The 22,152-nt window shown below is 40.5% G+C and overlaps 1 protein-coding gene across 9 annotated transcripts in view; it reads right to left on the reverse strand.

Annotated features, from left to right (window-relative positions):
- The window catches only part of SYNCRIP (synaptotagmin binding cytoplasmic RNA interacting protein), a 29,227-nt gene that overhangs the window by 5,972 nt on the left and 1,103 nt on the right, over nt 1-22,152 (reverse strand). For 4 of the 9 annotated variants that reach the window (XM_061623275.1, XM_061623274.1, XM_061623273.1 and 1 more), the window contains exons 1-10: nt 21,949-22,075; nt 21,361-21,520; nt 20,554-20,672; nt 20,309-20,416; nt 18,409-18,522; nt 18,149-18,325; nt 15,569-15,704; nt 14,132-14,337; nt 12,614-12,763; nt 11,093-11,214 (exon numbers count right to left, since the gene is read on the reverse strand). In XM_061623275.1, coding sequence (XP_061479259.1) covers nt 11,093-11,214; nt 12,614-12,763; nt 14,132-14,337; nt 15,569-15,704; nt 18,149-18,325; nt 18,409-18,522; nt 20,309-20,416; nt 20,554-20,672; nt 21,361-21,508 — 1,280 coding nt within the window. In that variant the 5' untranslated portion in view covers nt 21,509-21,520; nt 21,949-22,075. Of the gene's footprint in view, nt 1-11,092; nt 11,215-12,613; nt 12,764-14,131; nt 14,338-15,568; nt 15,705-18,148; nt 18,326-18,408; nt 18,523-20,308; nt 20,417-20,553; nt 20,673-21,360; nt 21,521-21,948; nt 22,077-22,152 lie in introns of those variants that run through there. The other 5 variants (XM_061623277.1, XM_061623276.1, XM_061623271.1 and 2 more) reach the window with 5 other exon arrangements.

Here is a 22,152-nt window from a genome sequence, read left to right on the forward strand (position 1 = left end):
AGCCCCAGTTTGTCTTATCTGCAGAGGTACAGTTTGAATCCAAACCACAACTTCGACTGGATATCATGCTATATACCCATCAGGGTCTACTTTTTCCCACCATTTTACAATATAATTTGGCAATTTAAAAGTTCTCACAAGCCATAAATTTAGTAATTTTTAATTGTATTTTTAGAGATCATATTGCAAACGTATGTTGGATAATGGAATGGACCAAGGAATTTCAGAAGAAAATCACCTTGTGCTTTATATATTACAGCAAAGCCTTTGATCGTGTAAACCATGGAATGCTTTAAAAAAAATGGGAGTGCCACAGCATCTGATGTCCTGATGCGCAACCTATACTCTGGACAAGAGGCTACTGTAAGGACAGAATATGGAGAAACCAATTGGAGAGTGCGTATTTTATCACCTTATTTGTTTAAACTATACGCAGAACATATCATATGGAAAGCAGGATTGGACCAAGATGAACGAGGTGTGAAAATTGGAGGGATAAGATAAGCAGACGATACTGTACTACTAACAGAAACTAGTAATGAATTGAACCAAATGCTGATGAAAGTTAAAGAGGAAAGCACAAAAGCAGGACTACAGCTGAATGTCATTACTTTAGTCTTCTTGACAACAGAAGATTTATGTAACTTTAAAGTTGACAATGAGGACATTGAACTTGTCAAGGATTATCAATGTCAAGAATGCCTGGTTCTAAAATGGTTCTGAGGCAAAGAATTGTGGGGGGAAATAACTTGTCTGAGATGGGGCCTCTGAGAGGCTATGAGTTTGCAGTTCTCACAGTTGAAGCTAGTGAATTAGGCTGCAAGCAAGAAGACCTGCTTATCAATGGAAACTGGTACTTCAAGGCCGCCTGGCCTGGGAAGGGTGGGGAGTGTGTGACTGTTGGGCGCGAAAACTCCAGAGATAATTCATCATCAGAAAGCCCCCTGATTGGCTAATTAATTCCTGGCTGTTGCTGGGCATTTTCCCGTAGGAATAGGATTCAGACCATATGTCTTTGTTCCCCACTGTTCCCTATGGTTGCTGATGCTACCCAGGTGGAGTTCCATCTTCCATCCGCTATCCAGACTATACATCTCTTGGGAGATGTGGAACCATGACATTTTTTTGCTGTTCTTCATGAGTATAGACTAGACTAGTTTTATTTTGTGACTGTAACTCTGTATTTTACCTAGCCCTCAGGGGCATGGGCTTTAAGGAATCGTTTTGCTGCGGTAATTGTGCACTTGTATTTTATTTAATAAAGCTACTTCTTATTTGCCGATGTGTGTTCATTGCAGGAGGGGATTTGGCTCGGAATCCAGTACATTGGCCAATTATCCACTGACTACCTTATATTTGGATATTTTGCCTAAGGCTCCAAGCCAAGGAGTATAGTTTGGCTCTTTCTGCTGGAATCCTTGGCAGGTCTATTTCTGGCACTTTGGGTTTCTCCTTGGCCAAGAGTGGGTGATGAGATTAAGGGTGGTGGCAGTCTACCTACCTTGCAGGGTTGTTGTTGGTTTACTCAGCCCTGGTAAGGGAGGCACGGGTTGTGCCTTGCCAAGGACCAATTGCCCCAGGTTTGGGAAATTGAGTCCCGGGACTGAACTGGCGTCAGCAGTTCATGACATGTTGGCAGCTTTGTGGGATTCGAGGCCATAATTTTCTCCTGGTGAACACACTGTTGAAATAAGTGCATTTGGCAAAATTGGTAATTGGTTGAAAAGACACTTCTGTCACAGAGGTTTGTTATTTTGGATAGTGATAATGGCTAAGACTAGGTCCAAAACAGCGGCTGAAGGTGAAGCTGCTTGGAGCAGCGATAGCCCTCCACTGTGGAGCCGGAGTTAAGATTGGAAACAGGAAGAGAGAGTGAAGCTTCACAGTGTGGACCAGTACAGCAGCCATAGTCATCACCTCAAAAGGAGATGCAGGCATGAGAACCTTCAGTCTCGTCTTGGGAGTTGGAGGTGCCAATGGCCGAGCGAGGCAACTAATGTCGAGGCATGCCTCAAATAACTGGCCAGCTGGAATGCAGGGCTTTATAATGAAACAATAGAATTCATGAACTTGCAACTTAAAGCTATGCAGGATCGGGACCGAGAACAAGACCAGTTTGTCCTGGAGCAGAGACGGTCCCAGGATGGCCTTGAGAACATTAATAAAAACCTGTTTCCAGTTTTTCAACCTGGGGACAACTTTCATGCTTATTTCCAGATTTTTCAGCAAGCCTGTGAGGACCAACAACTGCCTTGGATGTGTGTGCTGAGAACACAAGCTACTGGGGAGCTGCGGGAGTTGATGAGTACACTGACTGAGGAGCAGGCTGATGATTATGATTTTTTTAATGACCTGGCCCGTGAACATTTCACTTTGTCTGTAGAGGCATGCTGCCATAAATTTGAGACTTTGCAGAGTCAGTAAAGTAAGTTTTTCAGCCCTGGCATCACGAACAGGTAAGCTGCTGGATTTATGGCTCAAGGCTGCAGAGGCAATGACCCTGGAATGGGCAAAAGATTTAATTGCTTTGGAAAGGTTTTACAAATCGCTACCTAGGGATTTGGTTATTTCTGTCAGAGACCAAGGACTCTATGTGAAGCAGGCCTGGTGGCAGATCGACTAAGCTGCTCACCGAGAGCATGGAGGGGAGTCAACAGCCTCCATTCTTCAAAAAGCAGAGAGCCTTTAAGGGAAGTCGGCCTAATAAGGGACCTGAAGGGAAAAAGAAACCATGGCCACCACAGAAGGAAGAGAAGGGAGGGGAGAAGTCGTCTCCTGTCTCTGAAGTACCTGTTACAGCTCAAACAAACCTCTTCTGTTTTTTCTGCAAAGAAAAAGGCCATTAAAAAAACAGGACTACACCAAGCTGGCTAAGAAGAACACTGGCAGTGCTAACAAAGCCCCTAAGATCGCCCCGGTTTGATGCATGAGGGATACAGCCGAACCAGGAGGCTTGGAATCTCCAGAACTCTCTGAATGGTTGTCAGAGGGAAGCAAGGCTACTGAATGGGATTTTTCAGCGCCGAATTCCACGGATAGTAGCCCCACTGTGTCTAAACTTGCCTTGGCGAAATATACTGCAGTGAGTGTGATCCAGCCTGTGCTTGGACATGAGAAGGAGGAGGGACAGAGTAGTCAGCCCCCTGAAACTGCTTCTGTTTGTTTAATTCAGCCAGGACAAGCTGCATGGTCTCAAGCTCAGTTTGGAGAGACTATTTATATTTATTTATTATTTGATTTATATCCCGCCCTTCCTCCCAGCAGGAGCCCAGGGCAGCAAACAGAAGCACTAAAAACACATCAAAACATCATAAAAACAGACCCTAATTATGTCTAGTTAATTGGTTATAGAGATACGGGTCAGAAATAACCAGTGTGGTCCATCATCTGGTGAAGCCATAACAGATTTTCAAGGGAGTCAAGCACACTATTACTCCGTATGGCCAGCAGCCATTGCTTGTGGATGTGGCTAAAATGCATCTCCGCTATGAAGGATGGGAGGGCACGCAGCAGGTGATTCTTCATGACCCGAACCCGATTTCCGGGACGTGCTTCTGGGTAATGTTTCTTATCACAGTTATTTACATAAATTAAGAAAACCTACTGTGAAAGCTATTATCAGAAGTCAAAATTGAACAAGAGAGCGGAGGTGGTGATTTACAGCCATGTGGTGTTGAACCAAACAAATGCATTGCCGTGGCAATGGAAGCTTCAGAGGAAAAAGACTCTGTGAGCTTAGAGGAGGGAGTGCTGGGTGATTTGAGCTGTGAAAATGCTGATGATGAACTGCAGCTCGTATCTGCCATTTCAAAGGAATTTAAGCATGCTTTATTGACAGATACCAGTTTAGAGTCATGTCAGCAGTGAGCAGAGAATGCTCCAGCCTCTCTAAGACTTACGTTTTTCTATTGTACCGAGAATTTGTTCGTCAAGAGGGTTCTGTGGAATGGGCTCCTACAAAACAGCTGGTTGTGCCAAATTCTTATAGAACTGCTGTGTTACAGATGGCCCATGATTGTGCCTGGTCTGGCCACATGGGAATAAAATGCATTCTTACTAAGTGCTTCTACTGGCCTTTAGTGGCTAAAGCTGTGAAGGATTATTGCCGTACCTGTGATGTCTGCCAAAGGGTGGGGTTTCCGCGAGATCATCCAAACGCCCCTCTGCAAGTTTCTCAAATTGTGGCAGAACCATTTTCCAAGGCTAGGGTGGACATTTTGGGTCCTTTTCAGCAAACCACAGGAGGAAAGAGCTTCATTTTGACCAGCATTGATTATACTACACGTTTTGCCGAAGCTGTTCTCCTGTCTAGCATTACTGCCATAAACACTACAAGGGCACTGTTGGAATTGTTTTCTCTAAGACCATTCTCTCAGATCAAGGCCCTGGATTCGTGGCTAAGCTGACCCAGAAGCTGTAGGAGATTGCTGGCATTGAACATCTTACATCTGTTGCTGCTTGTCACCAAACTAATGGACTATGTGAGAGGTTGAATTTGATAATCAATTGCATGTTAAACGCCTATGTGCTGAAACAGCCAACTGAGTGGGACTTAGCTTTGAGTATCTGATGCTTGTGCATTGAGACAACCCCAAACCAGTCTCGGATACACTCCTAACCAACTGGTCTTTGGGAGACCTGACTGGACCTCTGTCATTGTTAAAGGCACAATGGAAGGGGAAAATGGAGTCTACCCTTGTTCCAATTGTTTCTTACATGGAAAAGTTGAAGAACACTCTGAGGAATGTGCTATATGTGGCCCATGAGAACTTGGGAGAGGTCGAACAACAACGTAAGGCTTTGTACGACTCTCAAGTCAAAGTTTGGCAGTTTGCTGTGGGAACTGACGTTCTGGTCTTGAAAGCGTTGCCGGATCCCAAGTTATCTGAAACCTGGCAAGGTCTTTTACTAGTTAAAGCCCAACTAAATTATAATTATTATTTATTACATTTGTATACCGCCCCCATAGCCGAAGCTCTCTGGGTGGTCTAAATGACACAAATTGCTTGCCTTTCCTAATTCTTCCAAGCAGCCTAGAGTGTTCCATGTCAACATGATGAAACAGTATCTGTCTAAAAAGAATTTAGTATTGGCCTATACTGCTGCAAAGGAGAATGCAGAGGACTTTGTGTACTTAGTAGCTGAGTCAGCAGGAAGGGGGAATTTCTGAAGCCTTCCTGCCCAACAACTTGTCACATGAGCAGTGTTCCCAACTGTTTAAAGTTTTGACAGAGTTTCAGGCCTTCTTTTCCAGTAGGCCTGGCAGGACTCATTTGGCCACTCATTCTGTTATTGCTGCAGACCACCCACCTCTCCATTCTCAGCCTTATGTTACTGGACCACATGCAGAAGGGGTGGAAAGGGTGATCCAAGCTATGCTGGAGCTTGGAGCTATCAAGCCATCAACTAGTCCCTGATCTTCACCTACTGTTTTGGTGGCCAAGAAAGAAGCTAATGAGGTTCGTTTTTGTGTGGATTACAAGAAGCTCAACCAGATTATTCAAGTAGATCCTTATCCTCTGCCTGGACCATTTGATCAAGCGTTTGGGAGCTGCCAAATGCATCACTACTCTGGACTTGACCAAAGGTTATTGCCAGGTGCCTCTGGATGAGGATTAAAGTCTGCTTTTGTGACACACCTAGGACTGTTCCGTCTTGCCATTCGGATTGCGGAATGGGCCGGAATTCTTCCAGAGACTCATTAGCACCATGCTGAATGGACTGAATTAATTTGTATATGCTTATTTGATGACATTGCTATTTTCAGTTCTGATTGGGCCTCGCATGTTCAGCACTTGTGTACTGTTTTTCAGAGGCTTCACAAAGCTGGCCTCACAATGAAAGCCCAAAAGCGTCAATTTGGGTTGGGGGAGGTAGTTGACCTGGGACATCATGTGGGTGGAGGAAGTGCGGAACCCCTTGATGCTAAAGTTGAGGCTATACAGAATTGGCCTGTGCCTTGCAGCAAAAAGCAAGTTCAGACTTTTTGGGGCTTGGCTGGTTACTATCGCAGGTTTGCCCCTCACTTCAGCAGCGTGGCTGCACCCTTGACTGACTTTTGCAGGAAACATCAACCCAATCAAGTTCAGTGGTCTGAAAGGTGCCAACAGGCCTTTGATGCTTTAAAGGCTTTGCTAATTGCTTACCCTGTTTTGAAAGCTCCTGATTTTTTTGTACCTTTTATCATCCAAACTGATTCTTCAGATTTTGGCATTGGAGCTGCCCTGATCCAATTTGATGCAGATGGAGATTTGCACCCTGCTGCTGATCTCAGCAAAAAGCTTTTGCCCCGAGAGCAGAATCTGGTTATTATTGAAAAAGAGTGTCTGTCAATCTGTTGGAACTTAAACAGATTGCATCCCTATCTTTGGGGCTGGCATTTTCAGTTGCAGACTGACCATTTACCATTGTGCTGGCTCTCCAAGATGAAAAACTCCAACCAGAAATTAAGATGGCATTCAGTGGGGTTCCATCTTCCATCCGCTATCCAGGCTATACATCTCTGAGGAGATGTGGAACCAGTAAGTTATTTTGCTGTTTACTTCTTTGTAAGTATAGACTAGAGAGCTTTGTTATTTTGTGACTGTAACTCTGTATTTTACCTAGCCCTTAGGGGTGTGGGCTTTAAGGAATCATTTTTCTGCAGTAATTGTGCACTTGTATTTTATTTAATAAAACTACTTCTTATTTACCAGTGTGTGTTCACTGCAGGAGGGGATTTGGCTCGGAATCCAGTACATTGGCCAATTATCCACGGACTACCTTATATTTGGATATTTTGCCTAAGGCCCCAAAGAGTGTAGTTTGGCTCTTTCTGTTGGAATCCTTGGCGGGTTTATTTCTGACACTTTGGGTTTCCCGTTGGCCCAGAGTGGGTGACAAGATTAAGGGGTGGTGGCAGTCTACTACCTTGCAGGGTTGTCGTTGGTTTACTCAGCCCTGGTAAGGGAGGCATGGGTTGTGCCTTGCCAGAATCAACTGCCCTGGGTTTGGGAAATTGAGTCCTGGGACTGAACTGGCAGAAGCGGTTCATGACAATCAATACCTTGGCACAGTCATTAACCACAATGGAGACAACAGTCAAGAAATCAGAAGAAGGCAGCTATGAGAGAACTAGAAAAGGTCCTCAAGTGCAAACATGTATCACTGAACATTAAAGTCAGGATCATTCAGACCATGGTATTCCCAATCTCTACGTATGGATGTGAAAGTTGGACAGTGAAAAAGGCAGGTAAGAGAAAAAACAACTCATTTGAAATATGGTGTTGGAAGAGAGCTCTGTGCATACCATGGACTGCAAAGAAGACAAATAATTGGGTGTTAGAACAAATTAAACAAGAACTATCACTAGAAGCTAAAATGATGAAACTGCCGTTATCATACTTTGGACACATCATGAGAAGACCTGATTCACTAGAAAAGACAATGGGAAAAACAGAAGGGAGTAGAAAAAGAGGAAGGCCAAACAAGAGAGGGATTGATTCCATAAAGAAAGCCACAGATCTGAACTTACAAGATCTGAACAGGGTGGTTTATAACAGATGCTATTGGAGGTCACTGATTCATAGGGTCACCATAAGTCATAATCGTCTTGAAGGTACATATAGCAACAACAACTGTATTTTTAAAATAAGGAAATGTGAGATGCAAAGAGGGGGTTGATATGGATTCCTTTAAGGTGAAGTGAGGGCCAGAGATTACCACCTGAAAGATATTTTCATAGTCTGATAATCTGCCAATTTAAGGCAGACACCCACCCAGAGAGATTCCAAACCGGCACCATATGATCTTTTAATGTAATCAGAACACGCAACATTCACAATTAAAAGCTAGCGGTGCAATCAAATTCAATCTGTTGTTCTACACACAGCCAACATAAAAATGCTCATGGTTGCCTAATACCCGGGATCCCAACCATTTGCTGTGTTCTGAACCTCACTGTTTAAGTCTCAAACAGCAAAAGGAAGAGAAGGCTGGGTAATCCAATTAGTCAGTAATTTGGTGTCCTAATATAAGTGGGTTGAGAGACGCCTATGTGTATGTGGAACAGGACCTTCTCAGTAGCAGCCCCAAAATGCTAGAACGGGCAGGGAACCTGTGGCCCTCCACATGTTGCAGGACTACAACTCCCATCACCCTGGACCGCTGGTTGGGGCTGATGAGAGTTAGAGCCCAACAAAATCTGGAAGGCCACACGTTCTTCACCCATTGCAGGACTTCCCTTTCCCCTGAGAACTACTTCTTCCCCTCCCTCTTACCTTTAGGAAGATTGTAAAAATAATCTTCACACATGCTTTGAATCATATTTGTCCTCTGGATTTTGCCTAGTTTTGTTTTATGTTTGTTGTGGTAGTTATTTGTTTTGAATTTTATTCTGGAAGCTGCCTTAGGTGCCACATCTATGCCAAAAAAGTGAGATTTGAATACTGCCGTATATAATTAAATATATTAATGTAAAGGGGGTTAAAGAGAGCCAGTGTGGTGTCGTGGTTAAGAGTGTTGGACTACAACCTGGGAGACTAGGGTTCGAATCTCCACACAGCCATGAAGCTCACTAGGTGACCGTGGGCCAGTCACTGCCTCTCAGCCTCAGAGGAAGACAATGGTAAAACCACCTCTCAATACCGGTTACCATAAAAACCATATTGACAGGATCGCCGTAAGTCAGAATTGACTTGAAGGCAGTCCATTTCCATTTCAAAGGGGGTTAAAAAAAGACTTGTCATGAAGGCAAAGAAGTTGCCATGCACACTGTGCAGACATGTCTACAGACTACATATTTATGGTTTAAAGCCAAAAGAAGACAAACCCACAATTTTTGTCCTCAACAGTTATGCAATTATTAACGAGACAAATTCTGGGTTTTTCGTCACTAAGGGCACAAACTGGGTTTTGTAAAGAGAGACACACACAACTGGGAACTCAATATAAAAACAATTAGTCAGAAAGGGAATACTAGTCACTGACCAATCAACTGCCTATTCAACTGTGTTAAAATATTTCATGAAGTCAATTTAAATTTTTATGCTATAAATAGGAGTGAGGGCTCCAGACACCCCAAGCTGCCATGTGCCTTTTTAAAAAAGAATTATAGTTATTTGTGCTATCAGATTTCTAAATTAAGTTAAAATCCATCCAGTCTCTTTTACAGTACATTTCCATTGCTAGTTATAAACCCTAATAAAATTACATTTTAACTATTTGTAAGTTGAATTGTATCAAATGTTCAGTCTGTGTGCTCACAGGATGAACTTATGCTCACCAAACGGACTTCCTCTCCAGTTCTCCTCGTGTCCTCAAATTCTGCTCCAGAAGGTCAGGATACCCTCTGGAGCAGATGGGGGAGAGAAGGTGGAGCACTGAAGAGGCAAAGGTAAAATATGATGTCCTATTCTGCAAATGGGAGTCTCATATAATGTTGTATTCCACCCAATGTGATTAGCACATCTTTCACAGTTCTAGTAAATCAATGCTTAAAACACAGAAACACTTGATTGGTCAACTGACATCTAATGCTACCTTCCAATTTATTCAAGATATGAAAACAAAAGGGTAAAATTCAACACAGCCCATCCACCAGCAGTAAGAAAACAACATGTGTAATGGATTTGCCATCCCCCAGAAACCCCACATACTCCTAAAACCTGCTTCAAAATGTTGGGGGAAGGCTCTGAATCAGATTTTGAGGCGGCGAGGGCTGCAAGGGGAGAAAACGTGCAAGTCCTATCACACGAGCAGAAACCCATTGCACAACGTTGGATGCTGTCCATAGCATAGAAACAATTGGGATAGCTACTGGGACAACAAATACACTGGCAAGGGAGCGTTATATTATCTGTGTACTGTCCTTCATATAAATAGATCCCTGGAAAATTCACAATGAGAAATTACAATAATACAATTACAATTCTAGAACACTCACAATTAAAACCAATGCTAGGTTATGAATTTTCAGCATAACATTCCTAGCATAATTAACCAACTTCCCTTTCCAGTCCCCTTTTGTCGAGATTGCCAAATAGCAAGGCAGGGAAACCTTTTGTCAAAAAGGTTTCACACACAACACAGAACTGTCAGCAAGTTAGCATGTAAAGGGAAGAGTTGTTTCTCCCAAACACCCTGGACATGTAATATGCCAGGGGAAACAGCTCCCTCATCTGTTGCCCCCCTCCCCTGTACAGGTCTACCAAATCAGGCAGACCTATCATACCAGAAAATGTGAAGCAATTCTTAGGCTGAACTCCTAAGTTTATGTATTTGGGATTACCACTGTCTATGGCCAAAAAACTGTTTAAGAACTAAAAAAAAGCATCTGCAACCAAATGTCATTGCTTGTGAAAGATTTAGAGCCTGGTCATATGTTTATTCAAAACTGGGCCCCAGTGAATTCAAAGGGACTTAATCCAAATTGTGCATAGGATTGCTGCCAAAGCTTTCCAAAATTATTGGATATAACACTGTCAACAGTTATTGTGTCAAGAAAAACCACACAAAGGTCAGGGTGAGGATCAGAAACAAGAAGTTGAAGCTTCCAAATACTGAATGGCTAATTAACAAATACATAGCAGGAAAGCAAAACAAATGGCAATTCACAGACCAAGAGCTACTTTCTGGTTGAGTGGATGCTTCTGTTTTTAGTAGAAATATCTAGATATTCTTAATATTTTCCACTTTTCCTTATAGTACCAGAGGAAAAAAGTTGTACTTGTCTGATCAGTTCTAAGGATACATTTTTTTTAAAAAATGTACATGCAGGCCTAATCAAGGAAGAAGATACTACTTATCACCTGGAAGTGTTATTCAGTTAACATATTAATTCTCTCTCTACTCTTTTAAAAATAGACCAAAAGCATAGGCTGCACTTTTATTTTTAGAAAAGCATGCATAAGGGAAGTTGATATCTTGAGCATCAAATGTAATCACAGAGCCTTACTTTATGGCACAAAACACCTTTTTATTTTTTACAAATGTTACCATGGTACATATGCATTAAAAAGTTCATACATTAAGAATTAACAATTCAAACATAAAAAACTTTACGTACAAATCTCACAGTGTCAAATGCATGTATGTCATACCTTTAAGTACTTACATTTGATTTTTAGCAGCTTGTCTCTGCGCTTTCCGTTCTTTCCTTTTTTGATCAGGTGGCTTTGCAAAAACAATTTCAATATTTTCTCCTTCTAAATCTTTTCCGTTCATTCCTTCCATTGCCTGTGAAGAATAGTTTAGAAATATGTATTTGTAATTAATTATTCCAAAAACATTTTTATTTAAACAATATGCAAAGAATGCAAGCTATACTGACAGTAAGAGATGGGAGAAATATTGAGGTAGGCATGTAGACCTACCTCCTGCCCACTAGAGACCCTGTCTGAAGAACAGTTTTCAATGTGTAGGTTTTCAAAAATATTCTCTGCAACCATGAGGGCAGGAAACCAACAAGGTTCTGTGCTGCTAAGCAAACACTTGACATTTAAAGCATCTCACAAAATATTGCAACATTCAGGTTGCATGGTCAAATTATTTTGTGAATAAACTTCTCCAAGAAAATAAAATAAATTTTATTTCTAATAACAAGACAGAAGTAAAAATACTAAGAACTGGAATAATCTGTATGCTAAACGAGATAGAATTATGAGGAAAAAAAGCATCTGATCTCACAATTACATTCAAAATCAAGATTATAATATGACACTATTTTAGGCCTAGCATTCTCTAGGGCTAAAATGTTGTTTTTCAGCTTCAAATACTGTGATGGCCAGAACTTAAAATAACATCGAATATGGTGAGCATATACTAGAAGATTAACTTCTCCCCCAGTAACAATTGTTTATTTATTTGGGCTTGAAATCTGATTGTATTTGGTGTCATTACGAAGTTCAGAAATCTTCTGGAATCATTAGCAATTCTAATTCCTACATTAGCATGTCACACACCTCACTTGCTTAAACAACCTAGATCACCATCTTGGTATCCCTTCCAAAATAAGACTCTGAGGACTGTAGATAGAGGCCTGGATCCAGAAGATTTCCTAAAATCAAGAGCTGGCTCTAGAGTGCCCTTTAAGAAAATGGATGGGCTCCTTCTATTCATGGAATGGACTGAGATTTAGAGGCTCTCACCAGAGGAAGTTTTCACTGATTTCCCTACAGGCCCCATGTGGCACCTCCTATACCGTTCAAGGATCCCCCAGACCTCCATAGTGGCTTTTCAGGAGGCTGGTATTTTCCCCTTATTTCTAAAATAGTGTAGTACAAGGCAAGAATAAGAAACCAACCATATTTCTATGGAAAAAGACAAATGACAAAAAATAAGTACCAAACAATATTAATTTATATCCTGTCTTTTTCCCAGAACTGAAACTGAAGGCATCTTACAAAGATTAAAACAGTCAAAAACATTAAGTAAAACATACAGAAAACTGTAACTTCTCAGAACATGAAGAGCAAATTATGTCTATCACATCAGAACTCAAAACTAACTACATTTATTTATTTATTTACATTTTTACATCACAAAGGTTTAAGCATTATAACAAATATTTTAGCTAAACATGACTTAAAAATAATTTGTTTGTGTAGAATTAACTGCACTGACACTCAAAACCTACCTTTACAGCACCATCACGTTCATCAAAATGAATAAAAGCATAATCTTTTAGTTTCTTCACTCGCTCCAGTTTTCCAAACTGACTAAAGGCCTTTTCTAGTATTTCCTCTGTGACTGAATTTGCAAGGTTCCGCACAAATAACACTTTCACCTAAAACAAAGCATCAAGGGTTAATTCTGACTACAATTTTGTTTCATTCTTTCCAACAATGGTATTTGCCAAGAGCACTCAGCCTGTGACACTGGGTTGTATTCAACATAGCTCACCCAGTGGAACTACTTCTCCTCCCCGCCATTCACAAACAAAATCTGGTCCGAGATGTCCCCCAACCCTCTGGACCAGATTTTGATGGTGGGGGGCTGCAAGTGACAGGAGAGGAAAGGGGAAGTTCTGTTGCACACATGGAAGTGTTGCAAACAGAACTGCAGCACTGGATACAACCCATTACAATTTAGTATGTGAGTTTATCCATTTACCTCCAAAATCTGCCTCTCAACATTTAAAAAACCCCGTTGGAAAGAATTCAGACAGGTTTTCTTTCAAGCATTTTTTTTACAGCTTGGGTAAATCATAACCTCTGAGGTGCAAAGCTCCCTTAAGTGGACTCACATTTGAACCACTAAAAACAAAATTTCTCCACAATTTTTTAAAAATTGTGTCTCTCTGAAAAAAATGTGTCTTGGGTCCTAATGTGTACTCATTCTTCCAATGCCACTTGAAATGTGTAACAGAGATAGTATGTTGTTGCAAGACCCAACACCCAAGCCTCTGGTTAGCTGCTGAACATAAAGGTATTAATTTGTTTCAGTGTAGACATCGCAGGTGACTGCTGCGCTAGAGCAGTCACCTGTCCCAGTAACACACAGTCTCTATTCCCCCAGACTTCCACCCAATGTGGTACCTAAGTACCTAGTAAGTGACAATGAAGAATCCCAGTAGAAGTAGAAATTGCAGGTGTGGGACTTGGTAATTTGAAGCCGTCACACTCAGGGAAAATAGTTTTATTGAAACCAAATGCTTGGACAATGTAATCAAGTTCTGGACATATACCAACCATAACTACCAGCTTTATCAGACTAGTCTGATGAATGCTGACCAAATACAGAAACAGGACATCAATGTGAATTGTGTCTCCTTATTAGTTATGAGATGAGCCAAATATGTTTCGGGGTATCTACACTCAATTTACAATAAAAATTTATTACAAGCAGCAAAAACTCATATTATGATCCTATTATTTTTAAAGTTTGCCATCATCATTAGCCATAATTCAATATTTAAATATGCTTTAGCAGTTCGGTTAAAGATTAAAGCAACTTTTACAAATGCTCTTGTTCATGTATAGAACAAGCCATTCTGATTACTGAATACAGGAATAAATTGCAAGTGTCATTCCTTCTACAGCACTTGCCATATGATAATAGGTTGTAGATTGATGCAACAAAATAATTGTGCCTTTCATCTTGCTATAGGAGTTACCAAAAATATTAAAAAATCCTGAATTTGCAGATATTTTACCTTTGCCATGACTTCAGGATCTGGATCTTCTATAGGATCAGCCCATTCAACTGTAACAACATTACCCCATACTTTCACTTTTCCGCTCATTAACCTACGCCTGGCTTGAGCTGCAGTTTTGTGATCCTCATATTCAAGGAAACAAAAGCCTCTATTCTTTTTTTTGTCATCAGGTTGGTGATACAGTATTACATCTGTCAGGCCCTCTGAAATTGAAGCCAATCACAAACAACTTGGTTAAGCCATCATACATGCCATTAGTTGTAGGAATATTCAAGTTCATTAAAAAACAAAAAGACCTGACATGGTCTTAGCTAATATTTACTAACTGCATAACCAAATTTCTTCACTTACTTCACCCTGATATAGTGGACTATTAGATTTGCTGTAATTCCCCAGTAAAATGCTAACATTTCTTAAATATCTTTCCATTCCTTCCCCGCAATACCCAAAGGAACACAAAATGGAAAACTGTACAGAAACTTCATTCACTTCCAATCTAAACTACTTTTGAACAAAGAAAAGCAGTTCCAATTAGACAAGGAGAAGAAGTCCACATGCACAGCAATTATCTCTAATTTAGGGCTGGGTATTTGACCAGTCAACTAATTTGATCAACTGACCAGTATGGTATGAATATATTATGCTGTGCTAAGGTAAAATAAAGGATCAACAAATATAAGTTGCTATGATGTCATGGAATGTTTATGACTATTCAAAATGCTTGATAGCACCATGTAGCAGAACTGAGCAAAACTCCCCTTTATAAAAGACAAATTCTTCCAAACAGTCAGGCTTTGGGTAAAGCTGGGCAAGCTCCCACAGGCGAACTATGATCAGGGCTGTGGAGTCGGTATGCCAAACCTTCGACTCCTCTATTTTTCTACTGTCCGACTCCGACTCCACCCAAAATTGCTTCCAACTCCACAGCCCTGGAAAGGGCTGTAAATGTCTTTTTAAATTGGAAGCTCTCATAGGAGCATTTTTATCGCTGCCTGAGTATGTGCTGATCTTGGCATCACAACATTTGTCTTCATCTGGGTCCTGTGTCATACACTGACACACAAAATGTTTTCCATCTTGAGTTACAGCTGACTTCATGGGAAGCTTCTTTGACATTTTGAATTTATATTTTAAAAAATTTGTCAATCAAAATTTATTTTGAAGCCGGAGTCGGAACATTTCTACCGACTCCGACTCCACCCAAAATTGCTTCCGACTCCACAGCCCTGACTATGACACCCCAAAGTGACAAGCCTAGGCCACAGCATCACTTTATCTCTTTCCCACTCTCAAGAATATTCCTTATGATCTCAGTTTACAGTGTCATCATCATTCAACATCAGCCGAAAGATGGTGAAAAAAAATCATCACTGATCACTCTATTAGGAATTCTTTCCTTTTATTTTCACCCACTCAAGATGTAAAGCAACTTACCCGTTACTTTGCTAAATTCTTCAACTATCTGCTCCTTGGTTTTACTCTTAGGAATAGAGCCAACAAAAAGCCTATTGTTGGCAACAGAGATACATACACCAATGTGTTTTCCAGAACGAATTTCATGATTGTTATACTAAAAGAAAGAAAATTATATAGGGTAAGTTATCCAAGTATATTTGTGCTTTTCCTCACTTGCAAAGTTTTACATTTTACTTCACTGCAGAAATGTTAATCGATACAGAGCAAAATTTGTTTTCAAAGAGGGGGCAAGTTCTCTGAATGGTATGCAGCTTGACTCAATTGCTTAAAGTATCTGGAGTTTGGTGTCACATGCATCATTTCCAACAGTGTGGCTACTCCCCATATGACAACCTACTTACATGGGCTACTCAACAGATGGTGCTTGGTTCCTTCCTCCTCACTGATTAAAAATAACTGGGTACACTATCAACAAAGAGTCTTGAGGCACCCACCTCTTCACTTCAGCATACTAACTTTATCTAGTGACCATTCCACACCATAAGCACGGGAGGGAAAACCCCTGACATTTCTAATGAAAAAGATTTCCAACAAATCCTTAAAAATGTGATGTGCTTGTTTAGAGTAAACTCACTCAACAGCAAGTCCTCAAAAACATAAATCATCAGAAACTATAAACCACTATGGCTATTCTGAGGTAGCAGCTCACAGAATCACAAAAATGATCCCAGCACTGGTACAGGAATCAAGCTCTCTTACTGGGACCTAACCATAACATAAGCACTGCCACAAGACCCTTTGCATTCATCCTTACATGGTGATCTGGAAGCAAACCACAACTATAATCCTGGATTGGGAGGAAACAGCAACAGTGGTACGTGAGCACAACTATTATACCCTTCTCATTTACCAATATGCAAAATTACATTGAGTTTTAATGATAAAAACTACAGCTTACACTGCAGCAGGATCCTCTCCTTTTGGGAATAGACATCTTAGCAATTTACCATACTTCAGTAGTTGGACAAGTCATCTCAATGTGAGGAAAAGGCAAACCTAAGAATACCTCTGGAGCTACTTGGTTTTTGCTAAGTGTCCTGATGTTCCTGCTTTGATTATGAACAAAAGATAACATCCATCTCCCGCCCCCAATACTGCCTCTTTGGGCCCTCTAACACCATGCATAAAATCCATTTCATGGGACAGAATCACCCAGTCATGACTATACTTACATCATGACCCTTAAAAGGATGGCAAAGTAGCTTTGATAGCTCATTCCCTGAACAGGAAGCCAGAGAGCAAGCATATATGCTATTAATCTTCATGTAGGAAAGTATTGGGGGGGCGGGGAATCTCTAACCATGGAGTATGATCTCTCATTTTAAGTGAGTGAAACGAGATTATTTTAAGATCAAATTAAAATACATTAAAGCATTTCGCCCTATACCAACTTAGTGTACTATATAACACAATACATTTAACATTACAATACAAACTAATCGAATCAGTGACTTTTAATCTTGGTACCAGCATACCTGTAAATAAGGTGTGAAACTTTTTGCTAAGGAAGAGATCCTAGCGCATAAACTCAGTCACTAATCTGGATCTTTTCCAAGCAACTAGAAAGAAAATCTTTTGTATAATGGAAGACAGTTGGTTCTCTTTCATGTCAAGTGCCATCTGTCTAAGTCTTTAAAAAGGTCAAATAACTTGTGGACTTCAGGCACTTAAAATAAAGACTATGAATTGGCAGTAATAGTATCCCCAGGACAACGTACTGAAAAACGAATGTCATTCCATAAAGCCTAATGATTAAGGTGCATGCTTATGACAAAGGCCTAGAAGCAAGTATCAGACTACATGCACCATCTAACTTGTTTCTTAAAGGACTAGAGACCTAAGAATTCCACCAACTTTCAAGAAATCCAAACGGACAATACAAAAGCAACTTATTGTTTAAGCCCAAATGATACATCATACTACACAACAAAGTCAGTTATGTTCATATCACCGTATAATACAATTATTAATAAAAATCAAGAAAACTGAAAATAAATACTGTACTGTACCAAACAAACTAGAACTTGTTCCAAATCCTGCTATTATTTTGTCGAAAAGGAAGTCTACGATATTCCAACATATAGTAACTTAGAGCAAGGATGATGGACAGTATGACCTAGTACAGGAGTAGCTTTGAATGAGTCTCATTTTTACAACAGCAGTTACTCTGGCAGGTAGTCCCACTTAACGCAGGTCTTACTTCCAAGTAAACATGCCTAGATTGCACTATAAATCTTAGCTGAACATAGGTCTGGAAATTTTCATTTCTGTCATCCCTGGCGGAACTCACTCTGCTTTAAAGCAACTGCAAGCAGAAAAACTCATATGCAACCATCATGAAGTGAAAAAAAATAAGATAAAGGAACTTTTAGAACTGCTCAGTTAAAAGAGAAGTTCTGGAGGTCATTAGGCCTAAACAATTCTAACCTACATACAAGGGTGCAAACTGATGAGAATATTTCTTGGCCACTGCCAGTGATTACAGTATTTGCTTTTAGATAAAGGGGTGATCAAAGAATGCAATACGAAAAATCTTACCAGTTTAACAGCTTCTTGAGCTGCCTCTTTGTTACAAAAAGTGACAAAAGCATATCCTCTGTTTAAGCCTGTGAGAGGATCCATCATTAAGCGCAGATCCCAAATAGGCCCAGCTTTCTCAAATAATGGAACAAGTTCATCCTCAAATAAGTCCCTCGGAATCTTACCCACAAATATCTGTAACAAAGACAACATTTTTTAAAAAACCATCACACAATACAGAAACACATAACCCCATCAGAAAATGTGATGTTGCTTACCTCAGTGCCAACAGAAGGCTGTTGTCCAGAGTACACACAGTCTGGGGGAGGACCACCATACTTTCTTTGTCCAGTAGTCACATCAAGCGTATAACCCGTTCTCTCTAAAAGTGCCTTAAAATGTAAGTTTAAGAATTTTAAGTAACATATAATAGTTTACCAACTTAAAAATGGAAAAGGAAGATGCATGCTTGTACTGAAATGGCCTTTGACATTTATGTTTTAAGAGTGAACCTGCATTCCCTCAGCTTTTGAATATAGCTTCCCAAATACATATTTGTTTTTAACCAATTCAATTTTTGCACACAAAAGCAGCCCTCTTGATGCAACTATTTTACAGAGCAATCCTAAAATCCTGCATGAGAAACCTCTCTAGAAGTCAGTTTTGCTTCCTCCTACCAGGTGCCTTCTGTGTTAGGTATACAGCTGTTATGCCAAATGTACTATACCTATCCCTCTAAACAGATGCGTTTGTGCCTCATCATGGGGCACACAGCCTTCTCTTGCCCATGCACAAAAACTGCTTCAACTGAGAACAGCTGTGCCCTCTGAATTTGGATAGCAGGATGTGGGTTACCCTGGAGATGAAGCACAGAGGAGCCTCAGTCCAAAATAATAGATCTCATAAGACATAGCACACTCTGTAGAGCAGCAGAGCAATAAGCATGGAAGTGTCCAGGTGGGACAAATGTCTACAGCAACTTCTTATGGAAGGCCACTTTCCCACTCCTTCGTAGATTGCATGATTAATTTGTACGCACATGCATGCTTCAGTCAGTACTGATCTTGCTGTACAGTCACACATTCTTCAATGTGACTATAGCTGAATACAGACCAAATACAGCTCAGTGATTCATTAGTTGTTTTGTGAAAGGAATAAAGGAAAAAATGTACTGGAATTCCAGTAAGTGAATAAAAAAGGTGTTAGCAAGCCAGGAAGATAGGTATTTACTATATGTAGACACTATAATTCAATTGCCTAGAATATTCTGTCATTTGATTGTTCTAGGCTTTCTCAAGACAAGAAGTTACTCCGCTCTATCAAAAGACCAAGCAGATGTATGTGTACTATATTTCAATAGTGCTGCTGGCTTAAATGGACTAGTCATAAGTAAGCACTGAAAACTTCGCAGTATCTGGTTGTACTAGGCCCAAAGTGCTTGCAACTGCTGCCTTATACAATTTGATCTTAAGATACAGTAGGGCCCCGCTTTACGGCCCTTCGCTTTACAGCGATTCACTAATGCGGCGGCTTTCAATTAGGGAAAGTCCCCGCATTAAGGCGCTTGTTCCGTTTTTACGGCGTTTTTTCCGTCACGCGCCATTTTGACGTCATTTTCGCGCAACGCGTCCAATTATCGTCAATGGGTTTCGCTTTATGGCGATTTCCGCTTTACGGTCCAGAACGAAACCCACCGTATGAGCGGGGCCCTACTGTACAGTGCCAATAAACTGATAGTCCATGAGTCATCTATATCAGAACAATTATCCAAAAGCAAGAAAGAGAAATCCTACAAATCACGATGCCAGCACTAAAAGTACAGACTGGGTATAGAAACCACCATACTGTCACAATCTGTGGACCATAAATGCAACCAGTACAATGACAGTTGTGCCCTGTTTACTCATAGGACCCATTTCAGGAACTTTTTAACATTAAAACAAACAAAAATTGTGCAGAGGAGTGGACAAGACACAATTATTGCAATAGAACCCTAAATATAAAAGTAAGCAGCTCTTAAAGAAATTCAGCTGACTAGCAACACTGCAGGACTAACTTACTACACTTTGGCCTAGAATACTGTTACAAATACCTCAGCACAAATCATTCTTGTACACATAACCAACCAGAGAAATTAGTGCCAAAGGAATTTATGTAGTGCTCTATAAAGAAACACACCTTGATTTTTGCTTCATCTGGTCCTTTGCTAGAGTCTGCCACTTTGGTCCCTTGCTTTTCTCGTTGTCTGTATGTCTTCATGACGCCACATAAAAAGGCACTTTTGTTCTAAAAAGAAATTATATGGATAAAGTGTCAGGACTGAATTTTACATCAGATCATCCTAAATTGTGCAAGGTCTGTATGAGTGCTAGCACAAAATTGTACTGTAATGGAACAGAAATGCTATTATAGTAGTACATTACCTGAACATGAGAGAGATCACTGTCTTTAAATTGCTGAAGCACTGCCAATGCACCTTCTTCATTAAATTCCTTTAAAGCTTCAATAGCTCTTTCATCTAAATCACTGTGAGCAACTAGCCCTAGAAAAAGAAATATTATATTCTAACATTTTTTAGTTAACCATCTTATCCCATTTCAGAAGCAGATAAATGGTCAGATGAGCTGGTCAGTGGACAATTTCAGGATTTCCCCTAAAAAAACTGCATTAATCTACAAATGTACTATATTACATCTGATGCTACAAGTTGACAACTTCTGAAAATATCATAAATTTGCATGAACAGTTTAATGGACTCGGAGCAACAACACAGTACATTTCAGCCTCTAAGGAAAACTGTTTTTAAAACAGTAGACGAAAGTACTCAACAATTATACTGGTCTCCAAAACTGAGCTTCAGAACATGACACAGTAGCCTTTGCACCTACAGGTCCAAACATTAAATCAGTTATCATCCAGATGAGATACTTATGATTACTGCCTCAATTCCTGGACTACACAGTGCTCCAAACACACAAATATAATCCACTATGAACTGTCTAAGGTACAACTACATTCCCTCACCACCACCCTTTCACTCAGTACCACAGGCTAACCTACAGTAGTGCAAATGTTACATGGTAATTGTTGATCATCCAAACGCTTACTAAGAAAACTGCAGTCCCCATACTTTTTTTTTGGAAACCACAAAAAGTTGCTATTTTAGCCCAAAGCAAGTAAAGTCCAATAGAAAATATTGAAAATGTGATTTTGCAAGTTTTACATCTTACCTGCAACGTAAATTTCATCTAGTTTTTCAGCAACTTTCTGTGGTAAACCAGCATCAAGCAATGTCTGGAAATGCTCAGAATGGGTAACTGCAGCAGAAGTATCCATCGGCTCTTCAGTACCATTCCCATTAACATGTTCAGAAGCCATGTTTCCAGATATCTGTTCAAACGCAATAAGCATCATAATTAAACTATAAACCTTAAAGCCAAGTTATTCAGGTGTGAGTCAATACATGCAGCTGCCTACTAGAAACTTGCTGAGTTTAATCTGTTCTCCCTACTACTTTTCACATCAGAAAACACACAAGCCTTCATCAAGAGAAAAAACTAGTAGTGCAAAAGCATACCCTAACACTAACGCCTAGCGGGGACGTAAAGATTTTTCTGCCGGTTTTACACAATCCAGCCAAACTCTCTGACTCACCTCCCTTTTCTCTCTGTCTCTAACACGCTCTAAGAACCTCTGGAGAAATTAGAAATGGAACAAGAAGCAAAAGGCTGCAAACAACGTGCACACACCACCGCGCGATACAGCCACTTCCATTCGCCACTACTTATATCCTAGTCGCTTATTTCAACCCATCGTACCTGTCACGAGATCCCGTTAACTTGCCTACATTACAGCTCCTTTCCCGCCTCTTTGACAGCGCCTAAAGCAACAAGGCAAAGGGAACAAAGCGCTTCCAGTCCGCACCCAGTCCAAGTGGCGGCAGCCGCCATAAGGCTGATGAAAACACGTGCTCGGCGCGTTCAAATGTCTTACAACTTCCTCCAGCGACCAACTTCCCTCCA

The sequence above is a fragment of the Rhineura floridana genome, chromosome 4 (assembly GCF_030035675.1).
Source record: "Rhineura floridana isolate rRhiFlo1 chromosome 4, rRhiFlo1.hap2, whole genome shotgun sequence".
NCBI classification, from domain to species: Eukaryota; Metazoa; Chordata; class Lepidosauria; order Squamata; family Rhineuridae; genus Rhineura; species Rhineura floridana.